At 46.6% G+C, this 18,914-nt stretch overlaps 1 protein-coding gene across 2 annotated transcripts in view; it reads right to left on the reverse strand.

Annotated features, from left to right (window-relative positions):
* Positions 1–18,597, reverse strand: part of GLP2R (glucagon like peptide 2 receptor) — a 57,550-nt gene extending 38,953 nt beyond the window's left edge. Inside the window, exons 1-4 of one of the 2 annotated variants that reach the window (XM_012457591.2) lie at positions 18,246–18,597; positions 10,847–10,934; positions 8,328–8,432; positions 2,955–3,076 (exon numbers count right to left, since the gene is read on the reverse strand). In XM_012457591.2, the coding sequence (XP_012313014.1) occupies positions 2,955–3,076; positions 8,328–8,432; positions 10,847–10,934; positions 18,246–18,446 (516 nt within the window). In that variant the 5' untranslated portion in view covers positions 18,447–18,597. Of the gene's footprint in view, positions 1–2,954; positions 3,077–8,327; positions 8,433–10,846; positions 10,935–18,245 lie in introns of those variants that run through there. The other variant, XM_064378312.1, reaches the window with a different exon arrangement.
* Positions 18,598–18,914: the final 317 nt, after the last annotated feature.

Raw genomic sequence — 18,914 nt, forward strand, 5'->3', positions numbered from 1 at the left:
GTCCAGGAAAGATATTCTGAAAAGAAAAGAAATGCAATAATCATAGCTATCAAACACCTACTGTGTGCCAGGAGACTGATGAGTCACTTCACGTTCATTACCCTCTGAAGCCTCACAAGTAGGCCTGCAAAGCCGGTATTTTCCACCCCATCTGACAGATGCCTGTAGAGAGGCTAGTTGACACAAGTGACACAACAGTGTTTCTAAAACTGATTCCTTGCCTTCCCCGTCCCTAAACTTTAAACTATTGTATTAAAATATCTTTAATGTTCAATGGGAGAATATTTAAATGACTTCAGAAAGCTAAAGAATTCCAACTAAATCATGAAATAAAGCCACAATTCAGCCTGGGCAATATGATGAAACCCTGTCTCTATTAAAAAAATGCCAGACGTGGTGGTGTGTGCCTATAGTCCCAGCTACTCAGGAGGCTGAGGTGGGAGGATCAGTTGAGCCCAGAAGTTGGAGGCTGCAGTGAGCCATGATCATGTCACTGCACTCCACCCTGGGGAACAGAGACAGACTATCTAAAAAAAAAAGCCACAACTAGGGGGTGTTGGGGTGGCGGAGAGTGGGGGCGTTTTGCAGGTTCAAATTAGGGCACAGAATTAGGTAGCAAAATATTGAGAACCTCTTTAGCAAGGCCTCTCCCTGTATCCTTCTCGGGGAAGGGCATTTTCAGGACTCAAGGGTCCGAGCCAGAAGCCTGCGAGCTCGTTGTCCTTGACTCCACCCTCTCACAGCCTCCAGTGCCAGGTCCTACCATTCTGCTCCTTGGTAAACCTGGGAGTCAACCCTCTGTCTTCTTCCACCCCCTTGGTGTTCCCTTCCTATCTGGGCTGAGTTGCTCCCATAGCTCCTGCCTGTTCTCCCTGCCTTTTGCCTCCAGCATGGCTCCAATCTCCAATCTCCGTAACAAGCTCATGTGCTGACAGGTTCACCTCTCTCCAATCTGCCAAGGCAAACCTGTCAACACAGGAGTTAGTTATGTCCCTCCCCTACTTCAACATGCAAAGTCCTAAGCCCTTCACCAGGCACAGGAGGGCTTAATCACCTACCTCTCCTGAGGCCTCCACCTCCACCTGTGTCCTTCTCAGGTCCTAGCTCACCTTCCCAGTGGCACTTGAAGTGGCCCCCAAAGCCCTGTGTCCTCTTTGACGACCCTAGGTGTGTTTCTCCTTCTTGCTCTCTCTCCTCCTATGGTCATCTCCTTCTCACCCTGCAGAGCTAGGCTTGAGCAACCTTCCCCGCCCACTATCTGCATCAGTTTCCCACTCCCCTGTGACCGTGGGCATCTGACACCTCCCTCCCAGCAGTGTTCACACTGTCCATGAGCCTCATGAGACTCTGAGCTCCCTGGAGGCAGTATCTGTGTGCTACCCGGTTTATTCCCAGCACCTGGTGCAAAAACCTAACCTATTGTAGATGCATCTTGACTGTCTGTGGCCTGACCATCTGAATGAAAGAAACCAAGGGGTGAACCTAGATATCTGTCTAATTCCCAAACACCTGTTCCTCCGCTTTGTGCAGCCTCTTGCCCTTGAAGGAAAGTGAGCAGATTTTGGACAACCAGGAGGTCCTCAGGGAGAAAAGCAAGAGCCCAACAAGAAAGAACGGTGCGGAAGGATCTCAGAAGGAACACATGTGGAGAGAAGTCTGAAGCATGGATGCGTTTGTTCATCCAAAGAACCGTTCTTGGGAAGCCATGGGGACTTGGAGACCAGTTACTGTGGTAGACCCTGGGGGTAGGGCCGGAATGCCTACATTACACCATGCTGACTCTGTATCAGGTTTTCTCCTAAGAAACTGATGTCTGATGACTAAATCCTCACCACGTCACAAGGAGCAAATATGATCCCTGTGGCATGAATGAGGAAGCAGAGGCCCAGGGAAATGAGGTAACTTGTACCAAGTTCACAGCCAGGAAGTGCAGAGTCTGGATGTGCATACACACACTGCTCCCCTGGGCATGCCACAGAGCTGTGGAAAATCCCAGGGATAAGGGATGCTTCATTTCCCCTTTTGAGGGCTCATTAACATTCTTACTGCTTATTTGGGATGGAAGTAGAGCCGTCTGACCCTAGACCCTGTGCTATGCTGCCCCCTCGAGGCACAGAAGTCCCCTGTCACCACCAGATCTACATTCTGGCGAGAGGGCTAGACAACAAATGAGCAATGTGTAAGAGTTTCAGCGGGGGACAGGTGCCATAAAGGGATTAAAGTGGTGGTTGGGGGGGGATGTGGTAGGAAAGTGACCACCAAGGGCAGTCTCTGGATTGGGTGAGCCGGAAAGATCTCTCTCTCTCTCTTTTTTTTTTTTTTTGAGACGGAGTCTTACTCTGTCACCAGGCTAGAGTGCAGTGGTGCGATCTCAGCTCACTGCAACCTCCACCTCCTGCGTTCAAAGGATGCTCCTACTTCAGCCTCCCCAGTAGCTGGGACCACGAGCTCGCATCACCACGCCCAGCTAATTTTTCTATTTTTAGTAGAGACGGGGTTCACCATGTTGGCCAGGATGGTCTCGATCTCCTGACCTCGTGATCCACCCGCCTCGGCCTCCCAAAGTGCTGGGATTACAGGCCTGTGCCACTGCTCCTGGCCAGAAGATCTCTCTTTGAAGGAGACATTTGGGCTGAAACCTGGAGGGTGAGAAGGAGCCAGCCATGGGGGAGGTGGGACAAATGCTCCAGGCATGGGGAAGAGCAAGCGCAAATGCCAGGATCCACCCTGGAAGACTGATTTCTCTTAGGATTTTGCATATCAGCCTAGTAGTGGAAGAAATTCCACGGCCGACATGAGAGTTGCTGCTTTGCGGGACCTTGCTTAGCTTCCCCGGGGAGACGCGCTGGGAGAAAGCTCTTTGTGTGGCCCTTCGAGCCAGCCGGCCACTGGGGTGTCTCGGAGGAGGGTGATTTGGACCCTGGATGCCTCCTCACTGAGCTGAGCAAACTCACGTTTTGCTTGAAGCTGTGGTTCTCGGAGCATTCGGAGTCATCCTGCCAAATATCCGTGGCGTTCTCTATCGTCTGCCAAGTCCCCTGAGCCAAGCAGTGTCTGTAGGCCCTTCCTGAGCTCTCTGAAAGTAAACAAAGCTCTGGAGGAAAGGTCAGAACACGCAGCCCATTCCCCTGAGCATGCCACAGAGCTGTGGAAAGTCCCAGGGAAAAGGGATTTTCATTTCCCCTTTTGGGGACTCATTAACATCCTCACTGTTTATTTGGGATGGAAAGAAAAACATGGAAGCCTCGCAATTTTGTAACACACCATGGTCTGCTAATGTCTGCTGTGTTTACCCAAAGTCTCTGGAGTTAGAACAGCCCCTGGTGACTCAGAGATGTTATAAGCCCTCCAAGGTTCAGCCCAGCTGAGAGACGCCAATCTGGGCTCCTGATGCTTGCTAGGTGGGCATCTCTTCCTGATGTCCATGCCATGAAGAAGAGAAAGGCTGGGGCTGAAGCTGTATGTGCCATTTGTGCATGAGTGTGTCCTGGGCCCAGCTCTCCTAACCTCTCAGCCTTCCTGTTTTCTCATCAGGAACTGGGGATAATAATTGGCACCAACCCTCCATGATTTGGGAAAGGATTAAATGAAAGAGTGTGTGCAAATGATGAGAAAATCCCTCTGCCCGTACAGACTGCCATTGCGACTGAGTCACATCTATCCCAGGAGACTCTCCCAGAGGCTCTTCCTACCTGGAGGACTAGGGGCTGGGCTTGCAAATGAGAAATCGAAATTTGTTGGTCCTTCCTAGTCCTGGCCCTGCACACCATGGGCCAATAGTAACTATCTGCTAATGTAATTAATGGACAGCCAAATGGTACCGTCCCCTGCTCCCCTGACAGCTTTGCTAGGTAAGGTGTCTAACTGACGTCAGACAACACACCCCAAACCAAACTCTTTTTCTTCTTTTCAGAATCTGCTCCACCCATATATCTTACCACCTCCGTGGATGGCAAACCCACCCTTCCAGTCCCTCAGCCCTAAACCTCAGAGTCACCCTTCCCTTCTCTGTCTCTCATAGCCCTCCTCTGGTCCTCTAGCTAATCTGTCATCCCTGCCTTCATCTATATCCGGAATCTGACTGCCACTTTCACCTGCTGCTTCCAGACTGTGGAACCATCATCTCCCACCTGGATTATTGCAGACCCCTCTGATAGTCCTGCCCCTCACATCTGTGGGTAACCCAGCAGCCAGAGTGAGCTGAATAAAATATCAGCTATATCGTGTGACGTTTCTCTCCAAATCTTCCAAGGGCTTTCTGAGAAAATGTCTTACGGCCTTTCACGAAGCCCCATTAAGACCTGGCCCATAACTCTCTGCCTTAACCTACTGCTTCTCTCCCCTCTTCACCACAGCCACGCCTGCCTCATTCTCTTCATGGAACAGGCCAGGCATGGTCCCCACATAGAGCCATTGACCTGTTGTCTCCTCTCCCCAACATCCTTCCTCTAAAACCTTTACCTTCGCTACATCGTCTCCAAAATGTCACCTTGCCATCGAAGTCTTCCTTGACTACCCAGTTTACAGCTGCAACTCATCACCCCACTCCAACACTCCCATCCCTTCTCTTCCCCATCTTTTCAAACATAGAGCACATTCAAACACGGTCTGCACTTATTTATGATGCTTATTGATAACTGTCTGTCTCTCCTGTGAGAATGTGAGCCCCACAGGAGAAAGAGCTCACTTGGTTTTTGTCACTAATCTATCCCAAACATTTAAGAATAACATGACCAGGTGCGATGGCTCACGCCTATAATCCCAGCACTTTGGGAGGCTGAGGTGGGTGGATCATGAGGTCAGGAGTTCAAGACCAGCCTGGCCAACATGGTGAAACCCTGTCTCTACTAAAAATACAAAAATTAGCCAGGTGTGGTGGTCAGCGCCTGTAATCCCAGCTACTCAGGAGGCTGAGGCAGGAGAATCGCTTGAACCTGGGAGGCAGGGGTTGCAGTGAGCCGAGATCATGCCACTGCACTCCAGCCTGGGTGGCAGAGTAAGCCTCTGTCTCAAAAAAAATAAAAATAAAAAATAAAGCTGAGCATACAACAGGTGCTTAATAAATACTGGTTGAATGAGTGAATGACAAGAATCTCACTCGGCACTTGAGTTGTCTGTGCTAGCCATAATGCTTTGTGCTAGGAATGCAGAGATGAATTGGGCTCACCTCTGCTTGGGGGAGTGCAAAGAAAAATTGTCATAAACGATTATAAATGCTAAGATTACAAATAATCATAAATGTCAAAAACGATTATAAAACTATTAAGATTATAAATGCACAGGTATAGAAGAGGCCTCAGAAAGGCAGAGGGCCTTCGTGCTTGAGGGGAGAGGTCCGAGAAATCTCCTAGAGGAAGGAAAGGATTGAGGTGAGAATTGCGGGGGCTTTATAGGCAGAGGAGCGTGGCCAGAGCCCGTGAGGAGGCCTCCTGGGCAGATGTGTGAGCCAAGGCACCGAGTGGCAACAGCTGGACTGGTGCAGAGCTCCGGAACTGCTCATCAGGCTGGAGTGCAGGGAACCCGGGATGTGGGGGAGAAGGCTAACGAGGTCGTCAGCAGGGCCAGGCGACAGGGGTCTTGCATGCCATCTGTAGGGGTCATGATAGGGGCAGACAGAATATGACTGGTATTTTAGAAAGCTTTTCCAAAGGTGCCTGGAGGGGGCCAGATCTGAGGCAGGGACTGGTGGGGAAATGGAGAAGCAACAGAGGGTGCTGGTGAGTCTGCAGCAGTGAGGGATGGAGGGGAGGAGGAGCCAGAGGGCCTGGCTACCAGCTGGTTGAGATGTGGGCTTGGGTGGGGCTAGGTGGACCCTGAGACTATTCCTCAGATGGGAAAGAGAGTGGAAGAAGGAGGAAAAGGAGAAGGAGGAGGAGTTTGTTTTCCTCTCCTCCATTTTCTACTCCTCTCTGTCTCTATTTCAACTACAACTGAGGACAAACCTTGACCATTCCACTTCCAACACTTTTCTTTAGTCTTTCTCCTTCTTTCTGTCCTCTTGCTCCTGCCCCGGATCCTGAATCCAGATTCAGAAAATGCTATTTTCTGGGACACTGCAGTAGTTTCTCCACTCACCTCCCTGGTTCCTCCATTCCTCGGCCCAATAGCTACAGGCTATTAACATCATTCTCTCAAACTATAATGTGTGCTCCTTTTTTATGCCTTAACACCCTGTGGGGCTCCACATCGTCTTCCTCCACAGAAGAGAGTTTGAAACCCTTAGTGACTAACACCCAGTTTCCTTCATCCTCAGCACCCAGCCTCAGTTGTCAATCACGGCTTCTGTTTGCCTTCAGGCACTCCCTCTTCTCATATGACCATGCTCATTCCTCACGCTCATCTCACAGGGTCTCTCCTCCACTCTGCACATTTGCACATGTTCTTCTCTGTGCCCTTCCGTGGTCTCCACATTCTCTTTTCACGGCAGGGATCCATTTGGATTCTAAAGATTTAATGCACAGAATGGCAGGTGGAAAAGTGACTTCCCACCTTTTGCAAATCACACTCCCTTCACATTCCAGAAGCCCAAAACCTATGTTTTTTCTTTCTTTTTTCTTTTTTTAAAGAGCCTCTAACTCAACTTCTTTGTAAATGTGACTTTTTGAACACTTTATTTTCTCTTCAAGTGGAACGGATCTGTATTTTTAGCTCTTGGAAAGGGGCAGGTAGACAGTGAGCAGAGAGGTAGATCAGCTCCGCGTGCCACTGAGGAGTCCAGGTGTTTGGGGTCTTCAAAGCCTACAGGAATCCAAGGGGCTCCTCCCTGGACTCAGTTTCAGCTCCCACTACCCTGGCTCTGTGACACGCCCTCTGAGTGCCTTCTCATTTACTCCTCAAAATGACCTGAAGATTTAGCGACTCTTCTTCCCTTCATAGATGAGGAAGCGGCAGCTCGGAGGGCTGTGGGAATTTGCCCAAAGTCTCCAAGTGTAAAATAGAGGAACCGGGTCTGACCTCGGGGCTCCTGACTCCACACCCAGTGCTTTTTCCCCTCACTGAGCTGCTCCCAGGGGGACAGTGCCTGAATCATTCAGAGCCCTTGGTCCAGAGAGTTCTCTCTTCCACCCTCCCTAAAATCTCACATTCTCATGCTTCTTGGGCTGATTCCAACTGGATTTCATCAGAGAACACTTCCATAAAATAGGTCACTAACTCTCCCACCCAGAAATGTATCTTCCTTCTAAACACTCTCTCTCTTCTCCAGAGGGTTGAAAATATTGAAACTGAGGTTGCACAATGGAATGATTTATTGGGCTGAAATTAAATACAAAAGGCTATCTTACCCTCTCAGAAGCTGGTTCTCACCTTGTTTTGCCTGGAGCTTTGTAACCACTTCCTGAGAATAGTTTTAATTGTCCTCACATTTGCCGGGGGTCTGTGATCAAAGGCAACAGGAATCTAACCAGTAATCACCTCTCTCCTCTTCCAGAATAAAATAACCAAGAGGTCAAGCTCCTGGGGCCAGTAGGAATGAGATATTATCCTGGGTATCTAAGTAATGTTTATTTCCTTTAAACAGGATCAGGGCAAACTAAGTGGTTAAATTCTCCATCCAAGTCCCATGGGAGTTAAAAGCACCAATTCATTGGCACCTCCCTTCGATGTTTATGCAAGGGTAGTTTTAAAATCCTTCCTCTCCATCTAACGAGCCAAAAATTGTGTGGAGTTTAGCATCCCAATATTTCTCCGCCACCTCTTTCTCCTCTCCACGACAGTGGCCACTCTTACCCCCACTGCAGCCAAATTTAGTGGCTGCTGGATCTGTACTCCAGAATCTTCAAAGTAAGAGAGATAATTCATAAGATCTAAAAATCGAAACAATTGAACTCATGGACATAGAGCATAGAAGGGTGGTTGCCAGAGGCTGGGAAGGGTAGTAGGGGGTTGGGACAGTGGAGGTGTGGAGGGATAATGGGTACAAAAATAGAAAGAATGAATAAGGCTACTATTTGATAGCACAACAGGTAATGATAGTCAATAATAAGCTAATTATACATTTTGAAATAAGGAGTATAATTGGATTGTTTGTAACTGAAAATACAAGTGCTTGAGGGATGGCTACCCCATTCTCCATGCCTATTCACATCACATGCCTGTATCAAAACATCTCATATACCCCATAAATATATACACCTACTATGTAACCACAAAAACAAATAAAATATATATACACACATAAAAATAAATGGAACATCCAAAAATAGAAGAATTACAGAAGACAAGAGGAGAAGGAAGATGCATGACTGAGAGCTTAGAAGGGGACTGGGGGAAGAGAACTTGAGAAAAACGCTTGGTTGGGGAAAATTGGTAAAAATAAGACTTATTACCTTCACTCCACCAAGGTAAGTACGAAGGGCAGGGCACAGAGACATTTCCAGGAGGAGAATGAGGCCAACACACGAACTGATCAAACGTCCCGTTACAAAATATGCCTACAGGGAGATGAAGAGTCTGATGAACATCAGCGTTGCAGCACAGGGATGCCAGTGATGGAGGCAGAGGCACCACCGGAGCCCAAAGCCCACCTTCCGGGCACTGGAAGCAGGTGTAACCTGTGCAGAAACCAGCATGGGCGTCCCACTCTCTAGATGAGTCAAGGATAGGGAATGATTTGGGGAGCGCAGGAATGCTGACCGCCGTCCCAAACAATGTGCGTTTGTCTGCCCAACTTGATCTCCGGTCAATTACGTCAATGCACACATCGTGCCGATTGTGCTTTATTTGACATGAACTAAACTTTCACAGAAACTTGGGGACAGGAGGACACTCGGTGGCTCAGTCAGTGCCTTACGTCCCACATCAGCTAAATAATCAGCAAACCTTCACCAATTAGATCCCAGGACACCCTTACTCTGTGAATGTGCAAAATGGCCAGTGGAATAAGGGGATCTACAAACTCACGGTCGTTGGTCACACATATCCAACAGAAGTACGATACAGTCATCTCTCTCCATTCACCGTATCTCTCCATTTGAGCACTACTAATTCAATGATCATTATTATATTTGGACCATCTCAGGGGATTACCCTGGTGTTTGGCAATTGGAAGCAACAACCTTAAAACTCCACCTTATGGGCCTCCCGGAATCAAATGGAAGTATCTCAAACTAGGTCCCAAACTCCTTTTTATTTTATTTTATTTTATTTTTTGATATAGTGTAATGGAGTGTAGTGGAGTTTATTGGCCCCATCTCAGCTCACTGCAGCTTCCGCCTCCCGGGTCCCAGCAATTCTCCTGCCTCAGCCTCCCGAGTAGCTGGGATTACAGGCGCATGACACCACGCCCAGCTAATTTTTGTATTTTCAGTAGAGATGGGGTTTCACCAAGTTGGCCAGGCTGGTCTCGAACTCCTGACCTCAGGCGATCCGCCCGCCTCGGCCTCCCAAACTGCTAGGATTACAGGCCTAAGTCACTGCGCCCGGCTAGGTCCCAAACTTCCAACATTGCAAGCGCCTGACTCCTGGAAGCCGAGCATCATTCCCCACCATCTGCTCCCTATTAGGCTAAAATGGACAGGTGCCTGGCATGGAAGCCCTAGAAACACCATGGTGCTAGGTTATGAGCTGGCTTAGGACACTGTGTTGACCTGGCTGCCAGGTATCAGCACCTGGTCTGGGTAAGGCAGTGCTCACCTGAGCTGTACGTGGCATGGCTCCAGATGAAGACCTGCCTTACCCAGACATCAGAAAGCAATGTTCTCCAAAGCGAAAGGTGATTCCTGTAGCTGATTGACTCAAGGCTTGACTACCACCTGCCTGGACCAATGAAGGCTTCAGAGGGAGCTGGGAAGGGCTAGAGAGAAAGGAAGTGTTCACAGTGTCCTGTCAATCTCAAGGCCTCTGAATAAAATTATCTGAAAGAAGCCAGAGACAGGGATTGTCCTCAGTGCTCAGAGGCAATGGGCCAACGACTTTTCTTCTTTTTTTCTTTTGGAGGTGGGCGTGGTACTTGTGGCTGCACCCAGAGTCAGCCTGCAGACAGCTATTACATACTCGCTAGAATGTTCTGACCTTAAGGTAGGCTTGGATAAGAGAAATGTTACTATTCAGATTCAGTTAATGCCCTGGGAGATGGGGGACGCCCCCATTCCTTTAACAGATTCCCAGGCTAATCTATAGCAGATAATCATGTCATGTGATCAGGTGATGAGTGTGCCATGGTAGATGGCTTTTATCAAAGATGGCCACAATCACATACACCCTGTTTCATGTATTCCATTACAATGGGGCATGGGGTCTATGTTTCTGCACCTTTACCCTGGGTAGAGCTTTGTAGCCGTCTGACCAGTTGCACAGGGCAGAAGTGATGTTGTGTGGCTTCCAAGGCCAAGTCATAAAAGGCAATCTGGCCTTTGGTCAGGCAGGCCCTTACAGACGCTACCATCATGCTGTATGGAAGCCACGGTCAAGTGGAGAAGCCATGGGAGTCTTCCAGCTAAACTCCAGATATTACAGAGTGGAAACAAGCCATTCCCAATGTGTCCTGTCTGAATTTCTCACCCACAGAAACTGTGAGAGGTCATAAATGACTGTTACTGTTTTGAGCTACTAAGCATTGGAACCCACCTCCCAGGTTCAAGCAATCCTCCCACCTCCGCATCCCGAGTAGCTGGGACTACAGGCACACACCACTTTGCTCAGCTAATTTTTTTTTTTTTTTTTTTTTTTGTAGAGACAGGATTTCGCCATGTTCCCAAGGCTGGTCACAAATTCCTGGGCTCAAACGATCCTCCTGCCTTGGCCTCTCAAAGTGCTGGGATTACAGGCATGAACCACCATGCCTGGCCTTCTTTTGATTTTGAGGCAATTTGTTACACAGCCACAGATAACTAATACACATGCTTACCAGGAGGTTCCTTGAGTAAGTCTTTCAGACACGCCTGTTTATACTGAGCCCACTTCCGAGTTGTTTCCTCAAGGAGAGATCCTGTAACCTGAGCAAAATAAAACATGATCACCCCCAGTTAGCTGCAAACACAGATGCGGCCTTGTCATTTCACACCATGATTCTCCAAACTTCCCACTAAAGTGCCCACAATGGCCCACAGCAAAGAAACAGCATTTCTTTGGCATCTTATGTTCTATCTTAAAAGAAAATGCAAATTTTACATTCACTCCATAATCTAATCATATTGGCTTTAATGCAATATGAAAAAAGTCAAAAAACTTTTAAGTGAAGTTGACATTTCAAGGGTATGCAATATACTTATCCTAAACTTTTGCATCCTCCCACGTGAATAGTTGCATGCTTCTAAGACTATGTAGATCACAAAGAGAGAAGCATCACACTAAGACGCAACCATGTGACATATAAGGGCCAGAGCATTGCGGGAGCCTGCATCACCCAGGTATCTGCAGGTCCCAAGTCAGAGGCTCTGAGTAGACAGATGCTCTGCTCTGGAGGTGACCATGATTTTTTTCTGCTCAGGTTATAGGATCTATTCTTGAGAAGTCACCTCGGAAGTAGGTTTCAGTACAACAAGGAGTGTCTGAGAGACTTATACAAGCTACTGAGGACTTGGGATGTTTTTCTTTCTAATGTTCACTATTTCATGCCATTGAACCTTAGAAGTACAGTATGCTTTGGGCTTTCCAGATAACTGGGCTGTGTAACAGCTTCTAGTTGTGTACCTGTACCATTTCTTTTTATTTTATTTTTATTTTATTTATTTACTTTTTTGAGACAGGGTCTCCTCAGTCTATTGCCCAGGCTGGAGTGTAGTGGCACAATCTCGGCTCACTGCAACCCCCGTCTCCCAGGTTCAAGTGATCCTCCTAACTCAGCATCCGGAGTAGCTGGGACTACAGGCACACAACATTTGCTCAGCTAATTTTTGTATTTTTTTTTTTTTTTGTAGAGACAGGATTTTGCCATGTTCCTCAGGCTGGTCTCAAATGATCCTCCTGCCTTGGCCTCTTAAAGTGCTGGGATTACAGGCATGAACCAGCATGCTTGGCCTTCTTTTGATTTTAAAAGGGGCTTTCTCTTCTATTTTTCATCAGACACCTATTGTGGGCCAGTCTTTGTGTTAAGGAGGAATTAAAGAGGATATAAAGATGAGTGAGGTCAGGCGCAGTGGCTCACGTGTGTAATCCCAGCACTTTGGGAGGCTAAGGCGGGTGAATCACGAGGTCAAGAGATCAAGACCATCCTGGCTAACACAGTGAAACCCCGTCTCTACTAAAAATACAAAAAAATTAGCCAGGTTTGGTGGTGCACACCTGTAGTCCCAGCTACTCAGGAGGCAGAGGCGGGAGAATCACCTGAACCCGGGAGGTGGAGGTTGCAGTGAGCTGAGATTGCACCACTGCACTCCAGCCTGGGCAACAGAGTGAGGCTCTGTCTTGAAAGAAAAAAAAGAAAGAAGGAAAGAAAGAAAAGAAAGGAAGAAAGAAAGAGAAAGAAAGAGAGAGAGGAAGGAAGGAGGGAGGGAAGGAGGGAAAAAAGAAGGAAGGAAGGAAGGAAGGGAGAGAGGAAGGAAGATGAGTGAGACACAGCCCCTTCGCTAAAAAGGACTTAGAATCTGCTACAGAGACAGCAGCTATATAACCAGGTGGTATGCAAGGCCAAGGGCATTCTGGTCTGTGGTCTTTGGCTTCCCCACGGCTTCTGCCCTGTGGGCTCAGTTCTCTCCGTCACACTCCCCAAACCAGGAGATGTCCGTGGCAACTCCCTCCCCCTTGTCCAGATTTCATCCACCCTCCACACTGCCCCACAGTGACGGGAAAACAGAACAGAGCTGAGCACGGGGCTCTCCTGCCTAGTCTTCCACTTAAGGCCTGTTGCCTCAGGATTTAGCATCTCAGCCATCGTCTCAAGTCATGCTCCTTCATGACTTCTCTTCCTTGCACTTCCCACTGGCAATTGCTTCTGCCTTCATTTTCACCTGGTGAACTCCTATTTAACCTTCAAGGCCCAACTCAAGCCTAGTGATCCTGGGCCATACTTAACCACCTGTCTCCGTGAGTCTTAAGCTTGTCACCCTTCCCCTGCACAACTGATCCCTGTGGCCTATCACACTGCACTGTCATTGGACCACTTATCCATCTTCCTCCCTACCCCATAAGCTCCTTGAGGGCTATGATGTGTCTTTCCTGTCTGAATACAAGCTCCCAGCACAGGGCAGGAGTTACTGCTCTTGCTGTCCTTCATTTGCAGAGGCTCAGTTGTGGGATGGAAGATGAGTAAATGAACACAGGATGGGTTCAATAAATTATCTGGGCTAAGATGACCCAGTTAATCAATTGGCTTTTCTCTCTTCTCACAACGGGGAACAAGCTCAAATGCTTTCTAGAGCCAGGTAGATTTAGGGTTATCCCCCCAAAATGAGGTAGGACTGGTACACCAGTAGGGAGTGAAGCAGCAATCACACAGCCAGCTTTTTGAAGACGAGTTAGTGTGGTCATGATTAGACCAGAAGTTCCCAAACTTATTGACTCAGTAATTTTTCCACAGCATTTCTAGGCCAAAAGATCTATCTAAAGCCGCATTTACTAAGTAGGTAAGTCCAAACAACTTAATAAATATTTATGCCTTAACAACTTAGTGCCTGCTGTGCATTGCACAACTTCTCAAGCTTTAGGATCAGATCGAATACCACCACCTTTATTTCCTGTTCCACACTGATTTTTGTGCTATTCTTGCTTTTTAATCACAGGACCTGTGGAAAACCCAGCTTTGCAAAGATGCCACACCATCGAAAGGGAGAAAGTGAGAGCTAATGTAAAAACCATGAATACTTTGAGCTAGTAGTTTGCACAGCATCTGGAAAATGCTACGTATCACTGTGCTTCCCTTGAAAAATTAGAATATCTCACAGCATCCCTGTGAGTTCGCAGTGGTGCCCTGGGGTATACCAGTACACGATTTGAGAACCATGCAATTATCCAATAAGTAATAATAATGATACAATAATTTGCATTTATTCCTTGGTTTCAGTTTCCAATGGGTTTGGAATCTCTATTGATATCGCTCTCTGAGTTATGGACCAAGAGGGAGCATGTAAGCTATTTACATATTGTTTAAAGAAGTAAACATCTTTAATGGCACTATAACTGACTCTAGATCATTTTTATAAATTCAGAAGATGAGTTGCTAACCAAATAATAAGCTTCTAGAATCCTACAATTCATCCATATAAGATCCAGTGGTGGACAAAGTACTATTTATGACCCCAGGAACCTCCCCGGGATGTGATTACCCAGGAGACAATAAAATCAGTGTCTGGACTCATATTTCCCTATCCTCCATTCTTTGCCATGGCTAATGGCCATAGTCAAAAGCAGAAAAACAAACTAGAACTAAAAAGTACTGAATTTTGTCAGTCTAGGGGAGCTGAACAAACTCAGACTATCTTCCCAGCCCTTGCCCTACAGACACCAAAAACACAAGAGGCATCTCCAAGCTCAATCACAGCCAGATTCCCAAAGTCATGAGGAAAGAAGATATATGGGTGAATTTTTTTCCAACTGGAAAAGTCCTGCTTGACCTTGATTCCTCTTCCCTTGCACAGGCAACCAGCATCGGCAACAAACTTGGCCAAGAAAGGATTAAGGAAAAGAAAAGAAAACCCTTGTATTTACTCTCTTTCAATCAATCTATTTTTCTTTGTTAGAGGAGGAATACACTTCACTATAGATGAAATAGAAATCACAGATATGCAAAAAGGGAAGAAGGTGGAATTATCATCTAATTACTCAGAAATTACCATCTACTTCCAGATTCTTCTCTTTATACACATTCATTGTCTTTCTTTTCTTTTTTATTGTAATTGCAAAGAAAATAATAGTTTCAAAGCCTTCTATGTTTCATTAGAAGACATATTGTGAATATATTTCCATTTCAAGAAATAAATAATAAATGAAGCATTCCTTTGACACCTACATAGTATTCTATGAAAAAATGTGATATAATTTAGTTTTTAAATCCTCCAGCATTGAATGTCTATGTTATTTTAAGATGTTTGCTGATATAAATGAGGCTGTGATTAAAATCCTCATAGTTGAACATTTGAGAGCACATCTTTCTTTTCTTTTTTCTTTTTTTTTTTTTTTTTGAGACGGAGTCTGGCTGAAGTGCAGTGGTTCATTCACAACTCACTGCAAACTCTGCTTCCGGGTTCAAGCAATTCTCCTGCCTCAGCCTCCTGAGTAGCTGGGACTACAGGTGCCCGCCACCACACCCGACTAATTTTGTATTTTTAGTAGAGACGGGCTTTCACCATTTTGGCCAGGTTGGTCTTCATCTCTTGACCTCGTGATCCACCCACCTCATCCTCCCAAAGTGCTGGGATTACAGGTGTGAGCCACCATGCCCAGCTGAGAGCACATCTTTATTTTCTTAGAAATTCTTTGAATTGTAATTTCTGGGTCACAGACTACACAGTTTTAAAGGTTTTTGATTGCCAAACTGTCTACCCTGCCAAAAAAAGTTTAAAAATTTAAATATGCACCATTTTACCCTTCTGCCATCCATGTATAAAAGAGCCACAAACGTACTTCTCAAAAATTCTTTATGTTAGTTTATATTTTTGATGCCAAAGCAACTGCTAAATAACTTAAATGAGTGTGGGAGAGGGTGGTGTGGGGATAATATTACTTCCCTGCTTAAATTTAGAAACAAAACTATCCCTGAGAATTTCTCATTAAGTGGATTTTATGAAGACTTCCTGCCAGAAAACACACCACAGTCATTTATATTCCTTGCAGGGAAAGAAGCTATGAGCAGAATTCATCATGAAAGTCTTCACAAAACCTTGTAATATAAACATCTAGAGAAGGAATATGGGGTTAAGATGGAGAACCAAGAGTAAGGCCATCAGAATTACAGACATGCCCAGAGGACAGCCAGCCAGAAGGGCTCTGAAAATGCATACTGGGTGGCAGAGGGTGGAAGCAGACGCTGCCAGCGGGCACGTTGTTGATTGTGAAAATGCCAGAGTGAAAGGGCCAAGGTATGGCTTTCTCAGCCTGGTAAGCTGGCCTGAGGCTCTGTAGATTCCGCTGTTGTAACATACAAACATTCATATGTCAACAACTCCCAAGAGCACTACAGAAGAAAAAACACAGGCTTCAAACACCCCGGGGAGGCACAATGGCTCCAGTGCTCAGGAGCTACAGCATTGAAGGCAACCTTTTAACTCCTCTGAAGCTTAATTTGCCCATCTGTAAAATGGGTTCAGTAATAACACTTCTCAGAGGCTTGCGGTGAGGATTGAGATGATGTGTGAGGAAGTATTCTATGATAATATCCCGAGTGCCATCTCAGGGGTTGGCGTGTGGTCGGCAGTCCACATTTGTGAACAAAACTACATGATAGGCTGGATATACACACTCAGCGTTAACATGAGATATCCAGAGAGCAGAAGGAAGGATGAGTGCTCTGAGTCAACTCTCCCACCAATGGCCCCACCCCTAACAGACTGAAGGCCTTGGACCAGAAGCAGGCCAACGCCGCCTGCCTTAAGGATGTTCTAGTCACTCGGGGAAAGGCTGCCGTGATGGCAAGAATTCCATGAAACCATTGATTGGGCTCACATTTGCAATCCATGAAAGCCTGAAGGCAGCCTCTAGGGGAATCTGGATGTAGGAAGTCCAGTAGGGTTTGTCTGCCTCTCTAGCTCCAGGCTTGCAGCAAAGAAAGCCTGAGCAGGTGAAACCCTCATAAGATCTGGTGCCACAGCCTGCCCTACATGGGGCTGGAGGGGCTTGGAATTCCAAGACCATGAACAGGGACTAACCCTGCCCATGGAACAAAGGAGGAAGAGAACTGTTCCTTAAGCTACTTTCTTTACTCAGAAGAGTGGAACTGGGGTTCCTTCCCATCATCCTTTTATACTGCCCATAACCCAGTATCAAAATGGGAACTTGGAAAGACGACGAAGGTCTAATCTTCTTGAATAGAATAAAGCAAGCTACCAGCATGTTCACCTATAGAGGATAGTTAAATAGATTACAATAAATCCTTAAAGCCCTTAAATGTCATACCATGGATCTACATTTACTGATGTGGACAAACGTTGCTCAACTTATCTGAGACTCAGTTTACTCATCTGTAAAAGAGGATTAAAAAGAGAACCTCCCTCTGCAGGGTTCTGAGATAATATAAGGAACGGGGGTCACCTGGCACTCAACCCAGCGCATTGCAAGTGTTCCATAAAAAATGTCAGCTGCTATTAGTGTATTTTGTTAAGAAGAAAGCAGATTAAAAATTATATTTATAATATGTGCCTGTGTTTGTTTAAAAAAAACTGTATATAGGCCTGGCACAGTGGCTCATGCCTGTAATCTCAGCACTTTGGGAGGCTGAGGCAGGTGGATCACTTGTGGACAGGAGTTCGAGACCAGCCTGGCAAACATGGCAAAAAACCCATCTCTACTAAAATACAAAAATTAGCCAGGTATGGTGGCGCTTGCCTGTAATCCCAGATACTCGGGAGGCTGAGGCAGGAGAATCACTTACCCAGGAGGCACAGGTTGCAGTGAGCCAAGATCGCACCACTGCACTCCAGCCTGGGCAACAGAGTGAAGCTCTATCTCAACAAACAAACAAACAAAAACTGTCTGTAAACAATGGTAGAAAAATGTCTGGAAGTATAAGCCCCCAAATGTGAATGAGGGTGATCTCTACCTGGTGGAAGTACAGTGATTGGTAGTTTGCATTTCACTCCTTTGAATTGTATAGGCCTTTAAAAAAAAGAACAATTAGCATTCTCTATTTTTGTAATGGAAAGGAAAAAGGGAAATGAACAGAAAGGAATGGTACAGAAAGGAATGGAACAGAAAGGAAGGGAAGGGAAAAGGGAAAAGGGAAAAGGGAGAAGGAAAGGAAAGGAAAAGGAGAAAGGAAAATGGATTTGCTTAACTTAAATACTCAGGTCTGGGAGAACACTGAAGACAAAACAGAAGAGTATATACGGCAATTGTAAGTGCTATTTGCAGAATTCACGCTGCTGCGGGGAAAGGCTTATAATACGATGCCGGGGTGAGGGAAGCCAGGATACAACGTGTTTTATGCTCCCTAAGGTCAATTGTTGTAAAAAAAATGCATAGAGAAAAGATTTGAGGACAACATGTCAAAATATGAGCAGTGATTACCTTTGAATGCTAGGATTATGGTTGCTCATTATTTTCTTAATACTGTTTTCTCTTTTCCGAATTGCTTACAGGAGGCCTCAATTGCTTCTTCTAAGACAATCAGAAAATATGCACAACTGATAATGATAATAATAATGAACTGCTCTTACTTGCTTGATGGAAACCAGCAGGACCAGGGCAAGGATGGGCCTCCCAGGGGCCCAGATACACTTTGTGTAGAGGGGGAAAGGGCTGGTCCTCCAGGGGGCACGGATGCCCATGGGCAGCTCGGGGATGCCAGGCAGGAGTCTCACGCTTCCTCTCCCAGGCCCTGCCCTGCTCGATCCCAGCTTCATCTTCCTCATGAACATTCACAAGTGGGGGCACATCTCCGTAGCCGTCCAAGATGCACCGCAGGCCGTCTCCTCTCGCATTCCTCTTGGTCCAGAGAGGAAATGTTTGCACAAATCCTCTCCACGCCGTGCAGAGAGAGTCTGAGGCAGTCTAGAGCGATCTACAGAGTCTTCAGAGTTCCTCCTCAGCCCTGGCTCATCCCCCGCCCCTGCCCCCCTAAAAGCAGGGAGATTTTTCCCAGACCTTCCCTAAGTCAGCTGTGCTTTCTGGGACTTCTCGACAGGCCGAGGAGAAAGAACAAGGCAGTCAGAGGGCTCCTCCCTGAAGGTTCTGCTCAATGAACAAGGCTGCGCTGAGACAGGCTTGGGTTCGAGCTGCAGAAGAATAGCTGGCAGAAGGCGATGGGCCTCAAGCCAGTTTAGAGGCAGGTGTCTTTTTGAGGTAGGGTATTTCTTTCTAAGGCATTAAGCTTGTCCAAGCTGTGC

This window comes from Aotus nancymaae, unplaced genomic scaffold (assembly GCF_030222135.1).
Source record: "Aotus nancymaae isolate 86718 unplaced genomic scaffold, 86718_ANA_hifiasm-v0.15.2.pri h1tg000018l, whole genome shotgun sequence".
Lineage (NCBI taxonomy): Eukaryota > Metazoa > Chordata > Mammalia > Primates > Aotidae > Aotus > Aotus nancymaae.